This window comes from Channa argus, chromosome 8, assembly GCF_033026475.1.
Source record: "Channa argus isolate prfri chromosome 8, Channa argus male v1.0, whole genome shotgun sequence".
NCBI classification, from domain to species: domain Eukaryota; kingdom Metazoa; phylum Chordata; class Actinopteri; order Anabantiformes; family Channidae; genus Channa; species Channa argus.
Genome location: NC_090204.1, coordinates 20687540 through 20701038, shown reverse-complemented (window position 1 = coordinate 20701038; position 13499 = coordinate 20687540). Strand labels below are relative to the sequence as shown.

The 13499-nt window shown below is 40.4% G+C and overlaps 1 protein-coding gene across 1 annotated transcript in view; it reads left to right on the top strand.

Annotated features, from left to right (window-relative positions):
- Positions 1-13499, top strand: part of LOC137131885 (mucin-3B) — a 41046-nt gene that overhangs the window by 23115 nt on the left and 4432 nt on the right. Inside the window, exons 34-55 of the mRNA XM_067513725.1 lie at positions 57-317; positions 637-900; positions 1719-1979; positions 2628-2888; positions 3240-3500; positions 4066-4326; positions 4438-4698; positions 4780-5037; positions 5122-5382; positions 5788-5837; positions 6016-6229; positions 6611-6871; positions 7514-7774; positions 7869-8129; positions 8712-8972; positions 9163-9423; positions 9529-9786; positions 10129-10392; positions 10483-10743; positions 11354-11614; positions 12673-12933; positions 13023-13280. Of these exons, the coding sequence (XP_067369826.1) occupies positions 57-317; positions 637-900; positions 1719-1979; positions 2628-2888; positions 3240-3500; positions 4066-4326; positions 4438-4698; positions 4780-5037; positions 5122-5382; positions 5788-5837; positions 6016-6229; positions 6611-6871; positions 7514-7774; positions 7869-8129; positions 8712-8972; positions 9163-9423; positions 9529-9786; positions 10129-10392; positions 10483-10743; positions 11354-11614; positions 12673-12933; positions 13023-13280 (5481 nt within the window). The remainder of the gene's footprint in view (positions 1-56; positions 318-636; positions 901-1718; positions 1980-2627; positions 2889-3239; positions 3501-4065; positions 4327-4437; positions 4699-4779; positions 5038-5121; positions 5383-5787; positions 5838-6015; positions 6230-6610; positions 6872-7513; positions 7775-7868; positions 8130-8711; positions 8973-9162; positions 9424-9528; positions 9787-10128; positions 10393-10482; positions 10744-11353; positions 11615-12672; positions 12934-13022; positions 13281-13499) is intronic.

Here is a 13499-nt window from a genome sequence, read left to right as displayed (position 1 = left end):
TCAATATGAAACACAATAAAAATGAATAACATGGTATATTAAACTCTCACCCTCAGCACCGTGTGTTCCTAAGAATCTCAAAGCCAATGTGAGCTGCACTGACAATGTCGCTTCCATGTCGTGGAACCTGAGCAAAGGAGGACAGCTTTACGAAGTAAGAGCAGTGAGCACTGATGGCCATGAGGACCAGTGCGTCTCATTTGATGGCCAGTGTGATCTGACAGGCCTGCACTGTGGGCAGCACTACACAGTTACTGTAACAGCAGAAGACATACATTGCAAGAGCAAACCAAGTGACAGTGTCACGATAAGGACAGGTAGGTCACAAACAGTATGAAACCCAAGTATAAAGTCAAAGAACAAAGTATCTCAGGGTAAGAAGGATAAGACCTTGTTAATGTAGAAATGTGTTAGTAGAAATAGTTTGGTCCATAATTATGAACGCAAACATGACGTGGTATCAATCTTCTCTAACTAAGAGCATCAAATAATAGTTAACCATACAACATTTACAGTTAAGTTTTCTAAAGACTAAGTCTCTATTATTTTTAGTACTCTGTAATAAAAAAAATAATTAAGATGGCAAAAGTGACTTTCAGCCCTTCTCTAAACTTTGCTTCCATCTCTTCTCACCAGTGCCGTGCACTCCTGCATCCATCTCGTCTGTGGTGAACTGTATGGCCAACACTTTGATAGTGTCCTGGTCTGAGAGCTCAGGGGCTGACTCCTACATCGCCACAGTGCAGGACAGCAACGGTCAGACCACAACATGTCAGGCCACAACAGAGGGCTCCTGCAACGTGACCGGACTCGGCTGTGGTCAGATCTACCATGCCTTCGTAGTGTCCTCTGATGGATACTGCAATAGCCTGCCCACTTCTCTGGTTGACACGCCCTCAGGTAGAAAAGACAGCCAAGTGACAGATACACCATGTTGACATGGTAGGAGGTACATGTAAATGCAGCCTAAGAAACAATTCAGTAAAATTCCTAACCTCATGAAGATAACAACGTCCAGTTTTTGCTCAAATAGTTTTAGAGCCACCAGTCAATTAATTGTAGGATAATCTTTATAATTCATGTGCATTATACAGAAATGCATTACTCTTAAATGCCTTACCATCACTGATAAAAATTGGCCGGACAAAATATTAAAAAGCCCCGTAAGTAAAACTTAACACAATTCAGCAGCATCAGGTACTGTATCACCAAAATGGTTCACATCATGGTATCTGCTTTAAGAGGTTTAAATTAAATCAACTTCTCTCCTCAACATGAACATGACCTTAGAAGTTAGAATTTAATTCAGGACTGTCATGATAGACTGTATTCAGTTTGGCTGGTATACTTCTATTCAAATCTGTGGATTGATTGATGGATCAAGTGGATTTGCAGAGAGGGAAAAAGGAAGGTTTCATAGTTTTTTGGGTGGTAGTGTGGTAGTGGCTGGATTGTTTGACTGTTTTATGAAATACTTTAACAACCTTAGCACAGTGCTTAAAAATACGCTTGGATCTTGCCAAAAAACTAATTTGTAGTTCAGTAAAAAAGTGAGCTAATAGATAAACACATACTACACAATCGATATGTTATGATGACTATAAGCTAAATATAATCTACTTCCTTTTATCATCATTAACAAGCAATGTTTTTATGCTAAAACATATTTAGAGCACAATGAAGTGATATCTGTGATCTTCTATCTGTCCCTGTCTCAGTCCCCTGTGAACCAAGAAATATCCAGGCAATGTTTGACTGTGATATGCAGACGGCTATGGTGACGTGGTACCCGAGTGATGGAGCATTGTCATACGTGGTGACACTAACCACCGCGTCAGGCCCCAACATCACCTGTGAGACCAACACGACCTTCTGTAATCTGGAAGGTCTCCTGTGTGGTCATAGTTACACGGTGTCTGTCAAGGCTGTGGGATGGACATGCAGCAGGGTTGGTTACTTCAGAACACATCTGGTCACTGGTGAGTGACAGCACACAGCCTTCATAATTCTCCTTGCATGCTTACTGTAAATGTCTATATTATTAAGCTGTAACTTGACGCCTATATGTTAGATTCTTGGTATTTTGCATTTGTAGACCCCCCTAAAACTAGGTGATATTCACTGCCATGTTCACGGCAATATAAATTAGAAACACATCGTTTTCTTCATTAATTAGCTATAAAAGTATTATTTTCATATTTTTCCAGTTCATATCAACTTGTTTACATAACTACAGGCTGCACTGTAAACTTCAACATCATATTCTTCAAATTCTTGAAAAACATATGGTTTGTGTTGGAAATAGGTTAAACGTAGCTTTTAATTATTGCAGTTTTCGTCAGAAGTTTTTACCAGAATTTTTTTTTTTACTCATCAAGAACTTTTAGGGTTTAACAGACAAATATTCATTGGTAGGATAATCAGTTTTTTTTGGGTTAAAATTGGGAATAGACTCTATAACTACAGTAATTTCCCTGTTCTTTCTTAGTGATATTCTTTTTCTGTGTTGGTCAAGTAAACCTACCATACTCCAAACCATATGTCTGTCCTTTCTAGAGCACATTTTCCTTTAGGGAACCACATATCCACCACGTTATCTTTAAGCCTTCTTCCTTTCTTTCTTTCAGGATCGTGCAGTCCTCAACACATCACCGTAGAGTACAGCCTGTCAATTGGCCAGGTGCAGTGGGACACATCTGCTGGTGCTGGTTATTACACGGTAGAGGGGGTAACAGAGGAAGGCCACACGGTCTCCTGCATCACTAACGACACAAGCTGCGCCTTGTATAACTTAGGCTGTGGTCAATCTTACAGCATCCATGTCATGTCAAACAACCAGGTGTGCCAGGGTGTGGCTACCTCAAACAAAACAGTTATAATTAGAACAGGTGAGAGTTTTTTATTTTAGCTTGTAAAATTCTTTTTTGTATCTTTGATGTCGTCGCAGGGATCTTGTCTCTCTTGAGGAGATTTTGCTGCTTTTTTTTGCCCCATATGGAATTAAATTGTATTTGGAGACAAAATGATCAGTCTTTTCATTAAAGGCAGATTACAATAATTTAGGTTTACTGTGTCACCTTTGGCACGTTTTTAGTGTTTCTTTAAATAAATATAATAGATAATATTTAAAAAATAAAATATGTAGATTAAAAGAAAATGTTGTATTTGTGTTATTCATTATGCAGCATATACCTCTGCATCATTCACTGAATTTCTTCCGCCTCTTTTTCTGCCCACAGAACCGTGCCCACCCAACAACGTGGAAGCCAGTCTCCAGTGTCAGAGCGACACTGGAACTGTGTCGTGGGAAGCCAGTTTTGGCTCAGTGGGATACAAGGCCAGTCTTGCTGGACGTGATGGCCACTCTCTGTCCTGCAACACTAATGAAACTTTCTGTACCGTGAACGGTCTCCACTGTGGAGTTGTCTATCACACAAACGTCATTTCCATTGGAGAGACAGTCAACAGTAGCAGCTCCACCACTTTTCTGCTGCCCTCAGGTGCAGTACTTCAGACAGCTTACTAATATACTTTTGGAGGTCGAGAGATTAAAGCTCTATTTTTTTTCTACTTTGTTCCTTATATGCTGTTTCTCAGCAACTAGGTCCGTACACTATGTGCTATAAAAACAATGAAATCATAACTAGCAAGGCTTCTGTCTTTTAATATCTTGTAACAATTGTAAAAAAATAACAGTAGAGGTGAAACAATAAAAACGTAAGACCTACTCATAATAATGGCACAATTCTATTTTTTTCTTCCCCCCAAAAAATCCTTTTTAACACCTTAAAAGGTTTCTTTATAAAAACTGTCACAACACACATTATGTTTATTATTCCACAATGATGTCATGCATATGCATTGTGATGCTAGTAACTTCTAGAAACCATTAGAGTTGACTGTTTCTAAAAGAGTGTGCAATGCTGTCACTATGGTATAACTATGTACCTAAAAATAAATGGACCTATATCTACAGTACGAACATCAGTGCAGCTTTAACTTGTCATTAATAATCATTTATTCCATGTCCTGCATCCTCCTGCCCACCTTCCCTTCCGTCTGTAGCCCCCTGTGCAGTTGAAAATGTGGTGGCTAGCGTGGACTGCAAGAATGCCTCTGCTTTGATCTCCTGGAGCTCGGCCAGGGGAGCCAGCTCCTACCTGGTGACTGCAGCAGCAAATGATGGCCAACAAGCTTCATGTGAGACTGATGGGCTCCATTGTGAACTGACGGACCTTGTGTGTGGTCAAACGTATGCAGTCAGCCTCATAACCATCAATGAACAATGTCAAACTGAGACGCAGACAAATGTCAGGTTCAGCACAAGTGAGTTGAGCTACATACAAGAAATACAAGAAAACTAGAGTTATACATTTCTCTACAGTAGCGAAGTTTTGTATTTCTGCTTTTGAATACTAAACTAAATGTCTTGTCCAGCTCCCTGTATACCTTTCGGTGTTGACGTGGACCTGCAGTGTGGGACAAGTACGGCAAACGTGCACTGGGAGGAAAGAGAGGGAGTGGAGCTTTACCTGGCTACCGGTTCGAATGGCTTGGGAGAAACTTTGTTTTGCAACTCCACCAACTCCACGTGTCAGTTCTCGAACTTGCGCTGTGGGGAAGCCTATAAATTCTCTGTAACTGCATACAGCAATAGGTGTTTTAGTGAAATTAGTGACACACTGGAGATCCAAACAGGTATGGAACATTATCACCAGCCAAAACATTAAACCTGCTAGATATAGCTATGTGATGTTTGTCTAACTCGTCCTTCAACAGAACCCTGTCAGCCGACTGGCCTGACAGTTGATGGGTCATGTAACAATGACACTGTGGTGGTACACTGGTCTGCGGCAAGTGGAGCATTAGTCTACGTGGTGACAGTTACGGGAAACTTGGGATACGTCACAGATCTCCAAACTGATCAGACAGCAATAGGGGTCGAGCTGGTCTGTGGACAGCTATTTACCTTCACTGTAAAAGCACAAGATGATAAATGTGACAGTGCCATAAGTGCACCCGAGAGATTCAAGACAGGTATAAGTTTCGTTTAGATTTTTGTCTTCTTAAAATGTAAAGCGGTTTCATGGATGACCCTTTAACAGTTCACCTTCTTCTTAGGTCCTTGCGTCCCTCAGAATGTACAGAGCTTTACACATTGTGAGAACAACCTGGGCTCAGTCAGGTGGGCCAAGAGCGATGGTGCAGAGTCCTACTTGGTTATTGCAAAGGGACACGATGACCACACCCACGTTTGCACGACAAACACCACCAGCTGCAGCTGGAATGACCTGCACTGTGGAGAGAACTACACCGTTCATGTAATTGCCAATGACCACCTCTGCAACAGCATTCCAAGCAACCAGACTTTCATACGCATGGGTAAAAAAAGCCTTTTTACTGTTTATGTAACGCAGAGACATTTTGAGAGGGCATTATTGTGGCTCACAAATAAAAATCAATGAGTACAATACAGAAATTTCAAGGTTGGACATACTGTAGGTCCACCCCAAGGAGAATTTAGTGTTTTCTAGCCTCTTCAACATACTAATTTGATGTCTCTATGTTTTATATAATTATAAAATGATTATTTGTATGTGTTGTGTAATTTTGGTAAGACAAAACACAAAACAAACACAAAACGAGCACTATGAGCTGTGAATCACTATAAGGAATATATTTTTTTTTTTCTTTCACATTTTAAAAATCAAATGATGACTGTATTAATTAAGGTAATAATAAGACAATTGTATTTTCCATAGTCACAACCTTTTCTTCTCTTTTTAGCACCATGCATACCCCAGAATTTAAAATCATCTCTGAACTGCACTATAAAGGTGAGTGATTTTTCCTTTTCCTTTCCTTTTAAAGTTCCTCCCATTTTCCCTTCAGGAAATATTAAACGGTTTATTTGTCTGTGTTGAGTAATTTGTAACTTTGTTTAAATAGAGACTGTAAAAAAATTATGGTTGCTCGTATTATTTAAATCAACCTGAAATGTAATCTATTTCCAAGGTTGCATCCCTGACCTGGAATGCAAGTGAAACGGCCGAGTTCTACACTGTGACTGCAGAGACCACAAACGGCAGCCACAAACTGCAGCTCAGCACCAATGAAACCCGGACTTTCATTTCGGAGTTTCAGTGTGGACAGGACTACTTCCTGTCAGTTCAGGCAGTAGACTCTGTGTGCACAAGTCTCCCCAGCCAACCTTCGAAGCTTACATCACGTAAATTCCTATTCTATACTCACAAGGATTTTAAAACTTTTCAATCAGTGACTGATTTATTTCTAAACAGTGTTCAAGTTAAACCTACGAGAGGGGAAAATAAGTGCATCCACAGGTTTTTTCAATGACCTTATATTGTTGAATTAAGATTATTTTAAGCAAAACCTTGGTGTTGATAATAATTCTACATTAATTCATTGCATTCAGTCTTAACAAAATCAACACACTGTATAGGGAGAACCCACAAGAAAAATATATTAACTTACATCCCCACATGGGGGCTTTCTGCTTATTCACTACAGCTTCAGTTCATTACCGGGTAACATACTCCATATAATTCTCTCCCATTGTTATCCAATACATCCTCCTTCTTTTCCTTAGAGCCTTGCCTGCCCACTCGCATCTCCAGCTTCGTGAGCTGCCTCTCTAACATTGCCGTAGTGTCATGGACTGGTTCAGCGGGGGCGTTGTTCTACACCGCTACAGTGACACAGGGAGATGGACAATCAAAAAGCTGCTGGTCTGACAATGAGCAGTGTGGCATGCCCAACATCAACTGTGGACAGAACTATTCAGTCACGGTTATCGCCTCCAACAAACAGTGCGACTCTGACCCCAGTAAAGGCAACACCCTGCAGTCAGGTTCGTTACAAACAGCAAAGACATTTTTTTTGACTTGTTAAGGACAGTTATGATTTTATTTGCCTTGTATTGATGTTTTGATTCTGTTTTCCTGTGTTTATGTAATGATTTTTTTTTTATCCTGCAAACAACCAAAAAAGTTGTAGTGGATATAACTGTATTAACAAAGCTATAGAAAATTCAGCCAGGAATCTGATCTTTATATTTTAAGGCTTAAGTCTCAATCTACTTATTTCTATGATACAGTAAATCGTTAAAATATTAAGACGGCGGTATAAATTAGTCCAGGGCTACCTGCACTAATTTCATTCACACTATTGTGTAAATAATTGTATTTTATTTTTATTTTTTTAATTTATCCTCATTACTATTCAGACGTAAGGCATTTATCAGAAATAGCTGTACAGTGCATTAGCTCTTTTGCATGAATGACTAATGGGACAAAATCTGTGCCCAGGGGATGAAAGGAAATACATCCAAAGAGTTGCTGAATAGTTATATTTTGCTATCTGTGTTGTAGTGTACAGATCAATAGTTTGAATCTAATGCTTAAAAAAGTGGTCAGATTGATATTGTTGCAACTTGCTTAAATTATAATATAGTATGGGATAATGAATTTCCTTTCTCCATGGCTTTCTCCAGTGCCTTGTGTTCCCACTAATGTGGATGTTGAGATAGACTGCTCCAGAAATCAAGCTGTTGTGTCCTGGAATGCCAGTGAGGGTGCTGTGTCTTACAAAGTGACGGCTCAGAGCACACAGGGAGCCGTTGCCTCCTGTGGGACAACAGATCATAAGTGTACCTTGATGAACCTGACCTGCGGGCAGTCCTACTCTGTTCAGGTGGTGGCGCAAGATAATATCTGCTCAAGTTTGCCTAGCCCAGCTATAAATTTCAAATCAGGTAGAATGACTTAACTAATAGACATTTATTTGGGTCGATTGCTCCTTTGTGAGTGTGGCTCACAAGCTCCACGTTTCTTTGCTCCATCTCTCAGTTCCCTGCAAACCCAACATTGACGCAGCGGTTCTAGACTGCTTCACCAACTCGGCTCTCCTGGAATGGTCCCAGACTGAGGGTGCCCTGTACTACACCTCAACAGCCCGGTCCTCCAGTGGCCATGTTTCCACTTGCAATGCCAACATCACCAACTGCGAGCTAGAAAACCTGCAGTGCGGTCAGACGTATAATGTGATCGTCGTGGCCTCAAATGAGAAGTGCAGCAGCCCTCCAAGCACCAGGGTCCAAGTTAACTCAGGTAAATGTTTGGGAAACAAAAAAACTTTAAACAGCGAAAACTAGATAGGAGTTGTGAGGCTATACTGTTCTGCCTATTTTGCCATTTTAAAAAGAAATTCACCACCAATGAAAAAGTTGTTTTTTTATTCACCTTGTTAGTGTGATGTACCAAGAGTGTTTGAAACATTGTGTAACTGACATCAGTGTTATGTGAAAAACAGCAAAGACCCCAAACTATGTTCATTTTTTGTTTCGTATGGACCTTGTTTACTATAAGCTATTGTATCGAAAAGAAAATACATTAGGAATTAGAGACAGAGGAAAATCTGGATGATCAGCTACTTTTAAAACATTGTTAGTTTTAGTGTCTGTACGGGGATTGTTGAAAATATAATTTAGAAAATAACTGAAATTATTTTGTAAAATTAAGTCTAAGTTTAATGACTAATGGTTTAATGAGGGCTAATCTTTTTTGTGCTTCTGTATCAAGATCAGCATCTCCCAAAATTCCATCTAATCCCTATGTTTTGAAAGTAAAAAAACCTCAGTAATTTTAAGTTCTTACATTTTTTTCTCTCTGACTTTCTGTTCCCTCCACCAGTGCCTTGTCCTCCTCAGAATGTTGTGCCTGTACTCAATTGCTCGACTAACACAGCCCAGGTGGCATGGCAGGCCAGCAGGGGGGCTGATTCCTACATTGTCCAAGCCTTTGCTGAACAAGGACACGAAACTGGTTGTAAGACGGGCTCACAGTCCTGCAGTCTCACAGACCTCATCTGTGGCTTTACCTACAATATCAGCGTGATTGCCGTTAACAGTGTGTGCAATGTGTCAGAGAGTGACATTAAAGTTCTGCAAGCAGGTAAGGATAAGTACACCATTGACGCCTGGCAGCAAAACAGAAACCTATGGAGTAACCTCGTGTAAATCCATATTTTTTGTTTTGGAAATATTTTTTGAAAAATCATGTACAATACAATACGTCAATACAAGACGTTCAGTCATGGTTATTTACTGGACCGCATTGATCCGCACTCTCTCTGTCTGTTTAGTTCCCTGTGTACCACAGCAGGTGGAGGCCCGGGTGGATTGTGAAAACGGTAGTGTGGCAGTCTCTTGGGAGCCGAGCACAGGGTCATTATCATACACCACAATTGCCCAGGGCAATGGTGGTTATGCATCAACATGCAACAGCAATGACACAACATGCCTGTTCAACCACCTACTGTGCAGCCTCAACTACTCCATCACTGTTCATGGTTCAGATAATACATGTAGCAGCGCTGAAAGTTCTGCTGTGAAGATCAGCACAGGTAAAAATCATAGTTGAATCTTCTTTAGACATCTATCCTAAACAGAACCATTCTCCTTAATTGTTACAACTCCATTTATCTTTATTCATATCTGTCTGTCTGCAGTGCCATGTGTACCACAAAAAGTAAGAGCACAGACAGTGTGCAACAATGACTCTGGCGTAGTGTCATGGGAGAAAGAAGAGGGTGTGTCTTCCTATATAGTGCAAGCTTTCGGGCCCGACGGTCACAAGACAAAGTGTGGCAGCACTGCAACCAGCTGTCAGCTACCTGATTTGCATTGTGGTCAGCTTTACAACCTGACAGTGACGGCCCAGGATGGACGCTGTGACAACAGCAATGCCTATCTGAGCCTGCAGTCAGGTTAGTTTAAAGCCTACAAAGTGGAAGTTCCACGTCACCTGTAAATATTTCCGAGATGCTGCTAAGTGAACACCATCCATTGCTATATATTGCTAGTGATTTCCTTTTAAGGAGTTCCACAAAATGAACATTATATTCTTTAGTTTTTGCTTGCATATCGAAATTTAGTACAACAAACATTGCCCCTTTCACATTTTCATAGTTAGTCATCTTATCTTTTCTAAAGGATCTTATAAATGTTTAGCATCTCTCATATATGTATAGTGTGTTAGTTATGTTATGAGGATCTTAACTTATCTATCTTCTTACTCCTTTTATTTTTCCTCTCTTTCTCTCTCCCAGTGCCGTGCAGGCCCACCTATGTCAAGGCCTCCCTAGAGTGTCAGTCAGACTCTGCTGCAGTGACATGGGAACCAGCAAGCGGAGCCGTTTCCTATCTTGCAGTGGGTGTCACAGCCGACAGAAGTCAAGAGATTATGTGTAATGACACCCTGACCCAGTGTGATCTGAGAAACCTGGTGTGTGGTCAGATCTACAGCGTGAGTGTGTTTAGCCACGATGAGTCCTGTTCCAGTGCGAAGAGTGACGAGGCTTATGTACAGACAGGTAGGGTTTCTTTTAACATATGTTCCTCAACAAGGACATTTGTATTACATTTTTTTGACCTTTTTGATCCCTTGTGACTCTCTCCCTCAGCACCCTGTCCACCTCAGAATGTGACTGTCACCTCACAGTGTGCTGAAAGTGCCATGAGTGTGTCTTGGTCTCCCAGCCCTGATGCCCAGTACTTCCATGTGGTGGCACTGAGTAACACCGGGGCAAGACTCTACTGTAACTCAACTAGCACTACTTGCGCTATCAAAAATCTACCATGTGGACAAGAATACGACATCACTGTGCAGTCTGTAAGAGATGGGTGTAACAGCAAGCTAAGCACTATGGTACACACTTCCTCAGGTAAGTTTTAAGCATATGTATACGCTTCAATGTGCCATCATGACTTAACTTTTTTAATATTGTTCCTGTTTGTGCAAGTGATTGTTTCTCAAGTTAGATGCTTCACATTTGAAGGAGGAGTTTAACATTTTTGTAAAGATCCTAATTCAATTTATTAAGAGTCAGATGAAAAGATTAATATCATGCTGGTGTATGAATCTGATTCTGTAAGACATTTAGCCTAATCTAACAGTTACAACTGTTGTACCCTTAGATAAAATAAATAAATAAAGATTTACTTGTCACCATTTCATGGTAAATCAGTCTTCCTCTCTTATCTTTGAAAATAAACAAAAAATGATCATATACATAATATGATCTTATTTTATGAAAATTATTGATAGTGTTATATGTACACATAAATTGTTGTTGATGTGAACAATTTTAGATTAGATTTGATTACATTTTCCTGATCCTCTGAGGAGAAATTCACGTGCCAAAGCAGCAGAGTAAAACTAAATTAATAGTTCAAACTACCAGTAGAGCACCACAATAACAAAATTAATTGCATTACCAAAACGTCTTTGATCATAGAACTGAATCTACACTGTTTCCATTTCCCCCTTCACAGCTCCGTGTGTGCCCAGGAACATTAAGGGCCGTCTGGACTGCATATCAAACTCTGTCTGGGTGACATGGGATAATTCAGATGGAGCCCTCAGTTACTTTGTGTATGCCCAAGGGGCCAAAGGTCACAACTCCAGTTGCACTACCACTTCATCTACCTGCAGAGTGCCAGATCTGAAATGTGGGACACTTTACACCTTCCGTGTCACAGCGGTTAACAAATACTGCAAGAGTAATGACAACGCCACCTTTGATCTCGAGACAGGTATTCAACAAAAAACTGCAATCGCCAAATAAAAACTGTGTAATTTCATGTGTTTGTTATTAAAATATTAGAAAATATTTGGAAGTACATAAAACATTAAATATAATTTACTACAGATATACAGTCTTTACCAACCTTGCCTTGTATTTCTAAACTTTACACTTTAAACACCTCCGAATGTTATATATGAATAATAGTCAGCAGGTAAACCCATCCAAAAGAAAATCCAAATTAATTCCAGTTTGTGTAGCAAAACAATATGTGCTCTTTTTTTGAATCCCCAAATTCATCTTGTGACCCCCAGGTTGGATAGTTTTCTTGCTTTGACACTTTTGCTTTTAGGGCTGTGAAACACCAAGTTGACAGTCAGCCCTTTTTGCACGTTGGTGAAAGCACATCGACCTAGTTTTTGCAGTGTATCCTGCACTGCTGACACTAGTCAGACCTCAGTCTACGGCTTTTAAGCCAATTCAATGTGCTAAACTGACAGTGGTTCACACTGGTTCCATCAGTCGTAATGGCGACCAGTGCAACGTGAGCCAATGCAGCAGCTTGTCACCGCTAGTCCTTTGGCAGGTTGTGGGAGAACCAGTGCAGATAATCCACACAGTCATAGCTAGGGGCTTTGAAATAAATGCTTTTCTTAGTAATGTGTGATTCACCGTAGTTTAATTTCTGCAGCAACTTCCCGAATGTATGTATTTACATGCCACAAAAATTACAATGCCAATTATACAGCGCAAGATATTCAATTCATAAATTATAGATGTACTGTAAGGCTAACAAAGCAACCTGCATAAACACACCTTCCACTGTGGCAAACAGGACTAGGCCTAGGTCCTAGGTGTAGTTACAGTGTCCACTGAACACCTCCCACATGTCTATGAGTTTGACTTTGAACCTCATCAACTTTGAATCTTATAATCTAACAAGATTCAAGAACAAATGTTTAAAAAAACAAAACAAAGAAATGCTGCAGGATCATTTGTTTGGTTTAAAATGCTCTAGAAATGTACTTTCTGAAACAAAGTCTTAATCTTATGTGGCCCACTCTTTAGGTCCTTGTGCTCTGAGCTCTCTCAGTACTGTAACACAGTGCAACAGCGACACCATCCTGGTTCAGTGGCAGCAGACGATGGACATGCCGCTCTACGTGGTGACTGCTGAGGGCAACGACCAAACGCTAATATCCTGTAACAGCTCCTCCAATTCATGTGCACTCGAGGGGGTCCGCTGTGGCACACAGTACAGCATCATAGTGTCTGTTTCCTCTGATAAGTGCAGCAGCCTCAGAAGTCCACCAGCAACTATTAAAACAGGTATTTATGTTCTTTATGAGTAACAGCCTCACATGTTAAATCTTTGTACGCTTATGTAAATAAGAAATGGGACTTTTGGTTTTTCTTAGCACCCTGTGTCCCAGATAATGTGACTGTGGTCCAATTATGTGAGGTGAATGGAGCTGCAGTGACGTGGAGAAAATCCTTTGTGGCCATATCCTACCATCTGACAGCCACAGGAAGTGATGGACACGTCGCCAGCTGCAGCACTTCAGTTAACAACTGCACCTTGGCTGATTTGCATTGTGGCCAACCGTACTACTTGAGCATCACTGCTAGTGGAGACAACTGCACTAGCCAGCCCAGTACTTCATCCTTCAGAACAGGTAAATACACAAGAACACATTTATTAGGGACTCCTAAGGTTTCTTTTTTGTTAACAAAAATATATATTAAAATTCAAGAAGCTAACATTGTCTTTCTAACTATGACTTTCAGTGGCTTCTACATGGGCGTAAATAATAAATAAGAGTTGTGTGTACTGTTGAATGAAGTACTGTGAATGATAGTGGATAATAGCATCTCCATTTGGAGTGGTTTAATTA